Below are 7,897 nucleotides of genomic sequence, written 5' to 3'. Positions count from 1 at the left end.
GCTTTTGTTGTCGCTAATGGAGGAGTCCCCAGAACTTTGCAACAACCGGTCATTTATGCCTGGCGAAACGAAACAAAATCGACGGGCGAAGTGGGACACAATCGCCGCGTCCCTTAACTCTCTGGGTGAATTAAAAAAACGGCGCTGGATGGCAACTCCTTTGGAGAAATTGGCTATACCGCGTACGTAAAAATGTGCGTGGTAACATAAACACAATTTGCAGCACTGGCGGAGGGGGCGGCATTGTCCAAAACGAACTAGTAGAGCCTAGAGAAGCGCCACGATTTCAAGTAGCCGACGTCGCGGCAAACCTCCACGGCTTCGACGCCCGCGTCATGGCCCTCGTTGGGTGGGATAGCGTTGGAGGGACCCAGGGCTCCTTTGACGTACTCCCTCAAGGGGTAGTGGTTGTGTCACAAGTTCTTGGTGAAGTAAGTATTTTTTTTTTTTTATTTCTTGGTTATGTGAACTAATGAACATGAAAACGTATCTTGCTTCCAGGATGTGCTGGTATCTTCACAGTTGGATAGTGCTGCCAGATCTGTGCAAATGTTGTGCACATTAACACCGTTTTAAGATAGTGACGCTCATGCCATTTACCACATGTCATTTACTTACCACGTCACTGCAACTCAGGACTCAGTACCTAGCACCAGCGGCACAGTTCGTGATGTCGGCAACACTTCGAGTACCAGTGCCATAGAAATGGTAGCTTTTATTTATGTTACTGCAGTTCAATAAAAATTAAATTTCTTTGTACAGGTTCCAATGTCTGAAGCTACAACAGCAGCCGCAGAAGGACAAAGCAGCCAAACTGGCGAGGATGTTCACAGGAATGAACGTCGAGCTCCTGTGCGCCAAAGGCGAAGACGTGTGCCGGCTCCTCTGTCGCAGCAAATTATTAGCATGCAGAAGGAAATTGTCAACGAAATAGCATTGCTGCGAGAAGTAATTCGCTCAAACAGGAAAAGCTAGAAACACTGGTAGCAGTTCACCTCAAACACATATGTCTCTTTTGGGCAAGAGTATCGAGAAGTGAAACTTTTCACTGCTGTTCTGGGTGAAAAAAGAAAAAAAAAAAGAAAGAGGGGGAAAAGGTAGACAAAATATTTAAGCTTTCTACTAGTGTAGTATGACACACAGCTAACTGCATAAGTAACAGCATTATATCACATTTTGTGTGTTCATATACATGTAATTTCATCCATGGTATCACAAGTGATTTATTTCCACACACAGGCTATCACTCCGATCAGCGACTATTTCAGATTAAAGCTGTAAAGACAGCGAGCACTGAACATGCAATAGTATGACCTTTGTGTCTATGAATAGCAACATTCATCCCAGTGCAAGTAAGTGTTCATGCACAGCAGGACAAATTTACATATTCTGAAAAGAACCTAAAGGACAGCCTAGAATTTGCAAATGTATACTGCTGAATAGTGGCATCTCTTTTTATAAAGTGTGTTTCAAAATATCCTGAACAAGACACAGGCAGTGGTCATTGCATGGCGAATATAGGCTCCTTGATGACCGCATATTATGTTCTACACTCTATGAAAACCAAAGTCATACGTGATTCTTCTTCCGCATATACATTAAACAATACTTCATTTACAGACACGAACACAATGTTAGTTTGGCCTCGAAAGCACAGATAACAAGTTGAAATATAGACTCTCATTCATTCATCAAGATTAACGGTCTTTGTTGCAGTTATCACTACTTTAAATTGTCAGATATTCTTCAAAATATATGCTACAAGACAAAATTGTCATTAAGGCACATTGTCTGTGAGCAGGGTGTCTACCAACTTGCAAAACAAGCAATTGTCAGGAGATTTTGATGCAACTGGAAAAGTCAGTTAAGATGCGAAAAACTTGTTGAAGGCAGGGACAAGCACATAGGACAGCCCCATAACAAGTACACAGAAGTAACATACAATACACTGTAAGAGGACTACCTACTGGAGAAAAAATCAGTCCTCGTCAACAATAAGGAGTAACATATTTTTGACGTGCTTGAGTGATCAGTGTGACAAACCTAGAAGTTCTTTTGTTTTGGTCAAGGAACTTGTTTAAAATATTCTGTGAAAACCTGAAAAGTCAGGGAATTAAAAGACAATATTTTTGTAGACACCCGAGTGAGCTACCGACAGTACACTGTCAACACAGAAGGCTTGAACTATCATCACTTTCATCGTTAATTTCTTATGCACTTGAGGCTTTGTATGAATTGGTCCTTTCTATGTGTTCCAGCCTCAGAACATCAGTTCTCTCATGTTCAACAGAAGGCTTGACAACCATTTCAATTTTTTAAAACTAATCGGAAATATGATACACTCAAGAGGCAGATGACACATATTAAGTTAACGACATAAAAAATACTGCCTAATAATTTCATTCCTCTTGTACAGTCCCCTTGATAACAACCATCCCTGTTCAGACACGTCAGGAATGTCTATGTCAGAGCTGTCTGCACTGCAGTATTTCATTTAAAGCAATAGTTCATTAAAAAATGGAAACTACACTTTCTTATTTCTACTATAACCCTGAGTCAAGATGAATTTTGTACTTGCCTAAAAGTCATTCACCGCCACTAAATAACTCTGGTCCTTGACGGCGCAGTTCACACATGCCCCATATAGAAGAGTAGTGGCAACTACCTGGGTACCGTGCATTCACGTACAGAACACGACGTGTTGAATCTGAAACCTATAAAACTTTTTTTAGACATTTACATGCATATAATCCACAACATACTGCTTATGAGTCTTCAGTTGTTCATGTTGTGTCTGTATGTCTTTGTCCATTAAGGCACAATGGTGAACAGCATAACGGTATTACATTTGTGCCACCACATACATGTTACAAGCTCTTCTGAGTTTTTCTCAGTTTCTGTATCTGCCTCAGTTATTGATGTGAAGAATAGGCAGAGTCCAGAAGGAACAGAAATGTGTACAAACAGTATATTGATACACAAGATTTTATGTCTTTATGGAGGAGAAGATCACTATGAGGAGAGGTTAATATATTTTCCCATGTCATTAAACAACCCCACTGCCTGAGGAGCGACATGTACAAAAAATAATTATTTATGATTCAGTGAGTTAAAGAATTGCTTTTTGATACGTAGTGTGACCTAGATATACTATTTCACCATATACGATTTGCATACCCCCAAGCACATTGAGTGCGTGATATCCCTTGTGGCAATAATAGTTGCCGTCCACAAAGCGTTTGTCCTTTGTGCTCAGTGCAATGATAGCAATCATTTTTCCATCGACTGCACCTGAAAAGTACAAATGCACTGCTTCAGCGTATTCTTTCGGCATAGGAAGTACATATACAAGATAGTATAATGTACTGAGACCACCAGCAGATGCATCTTGGAACTAAGGTGTAATGGGATTAAAAAAGTCAAAATGTGAGGAAACTCTAGAAAGGTGGTAAGCTGCAAACGCATTCTGAACAGCAATTCCTGTAGTGCTGCTTATGGACCTCCTTTTTGCTGTATGACAGTTTCCTCTGTGCTGAGTACGGTAGACAATAGGAGAAGAAACATAGTAAAAGTAACCAATACTTTGAGAGAAACCACAACTGGAACTATTTTATTTTAAACAGAAATTGCTTCGAAATTTATAAGTGAGCTGCCCATTGTGGTGCAGATTGTTGGGTAGCCAATAAAATGTGGAGCATGCAAAAAGCTATAAAAACATGTTTTTATATTTGTCCAAACAGTGTTGAAAGTATATACCAAGGTAGCCAGGTATGCCTGCAATTTCATAAAACTGCCGCTTCAGAATCAACTTTTCCTCAGCGGTCGCTGGGAATTTCAGGTACCGTGGTGCCAAGTTCTGGATGATGGCCGAGCTCACGGCATGAATTGACTCCGACACTGGTCGCTTGCTTGTCAGGAAATCCTCCTCTTCTGCGATATTTCCCAGAAACGCACCCGTAGCAAAGAACCGTAGTGCCATAAGCACCCTTTGTTCCACAGGAAGCGTAGTGCTACGCCACTGTTGCGCTGCACATTGAAATATCAAGCAAATTATCATAAATGCACATACTCGTTATTGTATTCGATAAACGAGCACAACATGTACACTACGCAGTGTAACGCCAAATTCCCCTCGTCTTTCCCCTCGGTGTGAATGATTGTCCGACGAGTACACGAAAAACACACGGAGAACACGACACAGAGCTGCTATGCCGTTCTGTGTATGTATTTTTGCCCCGCTCATGTTTGCAGTTATGTAGTTCATCCATCAACTCGCCTGTGTCTACGCAGTTTTATCCGTCATGTCAACATGACGTTTGTCATCGTCAGCTCGATCGTATTTGAAGGTCCTCCGTGCGTACACGTTGATTGGTAACACCATATCCAATTCTAAATTGCAGCATGGGTAGATTTCATTTCATTGGAACATTTGCAAATGACACATCATCTCTACACGGTTCTAGGGGGAGTCCAATAATGACTGTGGACCACAAAGCAGTCGCTTTTTGCCCTCTTCTTCATATGCGTATGAATGAAGCGGTACTACGTTTCTGCAAATCCGCTGCCACAGCCTCGCACACTTCTCTCACGGCGTCTTTGCAATGCCGGAACTTCACAATGAATTCCTCTTCGGAAAGTGCCGTGAAAGCGTCGCGATGCTGGCGAAACACTCGAGTTTCTTCAGTTCTGCACATACCCTCATCAGCGAGGAACAGATACAAGTCCGCCATGTTTACGACGACAAGTGGAGCAAACGCATGCAAACGGCAAAAAATTGAACGCCACCAAACATTCGCTGTCTCGTGATGACCTCCTCTCCGCGCTGTGACGGTGGCGTCGTGGCCAGCAACAGCGTTTCAGGGAGCTGTGATGACAAAGGACACGTGCCGGCTCGGTCGCTATAGCAACAACGGCCATGGCGAGACGCGGAGCACGCCAGCAACGCGTCCTCAGTCTCTTCTTTTACTTCGTGCGACGTGTCCGCACGCAACATGTCTTCCCCCAAATCTTTTCGTTTCTGTCACCCTTTCTGGTGAATCTTAAGCGGCCCCTCCATGTGCGGCAAATCTACTTTCGTTGCGAACGTGCTGAGGAACCTCAACAACGTGGTGGACAAGCCTCCATCACAGATATTCTACGTACAGAAATATGCTTCGCCGAGCATGCAGGACGAATTTGGGGACTCTGTAAAATTTACCAAGGAGCTACCGCGACAGTGGGACACGTCGCGCGCAACGCTGATCGTCGTCCACGATCACATGACCGACGCCGGTTCCTTGAAGGAGGTGGCCGATCTTTTCATTCGGGGTTCTCACCACGCCAACGCGTCGATCTTCTTACTCGTTCAAAACATCTTTTTCGACAGTAGCCCATTTAGAACTATATCCTACAACGCCAGTTACGTCGTCCTGTGGCGCACCATGCGCAGCGTGCACCAGATGGAACATTTCGGGCAACAGCTATTTGGCAGAAAAATATTGAAGTATTCTCTGGACGCATACAAACAAGCGATGTCGTCGCCTCATGCTTATTTACTCATGAATCTTCACAACTATACGCACGAGGATATCAGGTTGCGTAGCAATATCTTTACGGGTGAACGTCAATATATCTACGCTCCGAAAATGAATGTCCCCCCTCACCACACTTTACTCAAAGTACTCTCCACTCTACCCCCTCCGCGCCGTCGCGACGTCGTGAGACATTCTTTTTCGTCCAACATGAAACACCTCTCCGAAATTTGCCTCAATGTATTGAACAGAAAGGTGGCTCTAGCTGCAGGCACGTTCGCGCGTTTGAAGAAGCACAAACGCTTCTTACGACGGCTCGCCTACAAAAAGATTCACAAGAATCCACAACGTTTGAAGCGCTATCTGTCTCAGCAGCGAGGACAGGGCGTTCTTTCTTCGGTGGTTCCTCTCCTGCTTTCTGCCGTGTTGAACCTCTAAGCCAATGGCCAAGAGAATTGAAGTGAGCAGCTCCTCCATCGGAAACAATCTTTCCTCGAAGGAGAGTGACGACGTCAAAGTGAAACTGATACTGCAAGCACTGTATTGCATACTCAAGCAGTACAGATTCAACCCCTACGACAATAAAAACCTTCACTTCCTGAAAGAAACTTCCTTCAGGAGAAGAACCTTCCTGGTTATCCAAAGTCTCGAAACTATTGCGCCTGATTTCTCTGCCCAAATCTCGCGAGCCTCAACAGCAGGAGCAAGCCTCCATTGCGTGGACTACTTATGGAGGGATATGAGAAACCGAGGTTTCTCGTGAGAAATGGTGGTTTGGGGGGAGTGGACCGCTATAGAAAAGCACGTCACATGAGCACAAAGAAGGCTCTCGCCATTCTCAGAAAGCTGGACGCCTACACGCTACACCATCCGTTGAGAAGAAAGTTTAATAGGAGACGCATCATCGCGCTCAAGATCAACGACGTGTGGCAAATGGATCTCGCCGACTTTTCAAACATACAAGAGGTTCAACGGTGGCTACCGCTACATTCTCTCTCCCGCTAAAGACGAAGCGTCCCGCCGAAATGAAAAGGGCCATGATTAGAGTTTTTCGGGGAGGCAACGAACCTACACACATCTCTTGCGACACAGGAGGGGAATTGTATAACAAGACCGTCAAGGAGTAGCTATAACGAAAGAAGGTCCACATGTATTCCACCTTCTCTCCCGTAATCAAGGCATCGCAGGCGGAACGGGTGATACGCACTTTACGCGACAAAATATTTCACTATTTTAGAGTAACCGGAAAATACCACTTCGTTTCGGTGCTTCCCAAGATCATGCGCGACTACAACAACACCAAACAAAGGACAGTGGGCATCAGCCCGTCCGAAGTCACGTCTGAAAACGAATTGGAGCTGTTCAATAAGATAAATGGGAAGCCCGTCGTACCCTCCGTGAAAAAGAAGCTCAAAGTGGCGGATAAAGTGAGGGTCCTACTACACAGAAATTTTTTTCATAAGAGCTCGGAAGGGAGTTGGCCGCCTCAGATTTTCACCGTCTCCTGCTTGAGAGACACCTCCTCTCCCGTTGTGCTCCTGGAAGATTACCGAGGTAACGAAGTGGAGGGATCTTTCTACGATCCGATGAGGTACTCGTCGTAACCCGAGACACCAACCAGCCTTGGCCGGTCACGAAAGTACTGAGAAAGAAGAAAGTGAACCGTCAGGAGCTCCTCCTTGGTTCGGTTACGCCAAAGAACACGACAGTTGGGTTCCGAGCAGCGGCGTGGTCAAGATTGGGAAATGACGTCAGACATCTGCGTCCACCTCCTGTCGAACGCCAGCAGGATAAGTTTCCCTCGAAGTTTTTAAATATCGGGTACGAAGGCAAGATGCAAAAATTGAGGTTTCTATCGAGGACACGGTCGAAGCCGGAAGAACTTATCGTGTCACCTCGGATCTCGAGAGGGATTTGGGAAAAGCCCTTTTGGAATTTAACATTTCTTTCGCGTAAAATAAATCGTGGTACGACTTCGTCTTACCCGTAGACGTGAAAGCCGTGGAATTGGACCCTCGGCTCGCACGGGCGCTCGACGCCTCGCTAGCTTCACGCGAAGCAGGTCGTGCAGTAAAGCCTCCCAAATTGAGCGAACGCGAAGACACCCCCATCTTGGAGCACGCCCCACCCGTCGCTTTTGGGCGACGTCACTTTGAATTCGGAAACCACGTCCCTACGTAACACACTCAACAAGTATTTCCAGACGCACAAGCTGGACGCCTTGCTAGAATTTGCAGATAACGTCTACTCTCTGAAAACGCCGAAAGGGTTCCACGTACCGGAACCCCTTTTAAACCTGCTACAGCTCACACCCGTCGAGGGACACGGAGAAACACTGCGCGTCTCTCTTCCCGTAGCGCGCCAATGTTCTTTCACGATCAAGACGA

The 7,897-nt window shown here is 45.2% G+C and overlaps 1 protein-coding gene across 1 annotated transcript; it reads right to left on the bottom strand.

Moving 5' to 3' along the window:
- Positions 1-2,399: 2,399 nt before the first annotated feature.
- LOC135373370 (putative nuclease HARBI1) lies at positions 2,400-4,730 on the bottom strand. The gene is made up of 4 exons (XM_064606587.1): positions 4,547-4,730; positions 3,757-4,026; positions 3,178-3,291; positions 2,400-2,437 (listed from the first exon to the last, which is right to left on the bottom strand). The coding sequence occupies exons 1-4, from the start codon at positions 4,728-4,730 to the stop codon at positions 2,400-2,402; spliced, it is 606 nt and encodes a 201-aa protein (XP_064462657.1).
- Positions 4,731-7,897: the final 3,167 nt, after the last annotated feature.

The sequence above is a fragment of the Ornithodoros turicata genome, unplaced genomic scaffold, assembly GCF_037126465.1.
Source record: "Ornithodoros turicata isolate Travis unplaced genomic scaffold, ASM3712646v1 Chromosome24, whole genome shotgun sequence".
NCBI lineage: Eukaryota > Metazoa > Arthropoda > Arachnida > Ixodida > Argasidae > Ornithodoros > Ornithodoros turicata.
This window is presented reverse-complemented; position numbering and strand designations above follow the sequence as displayed.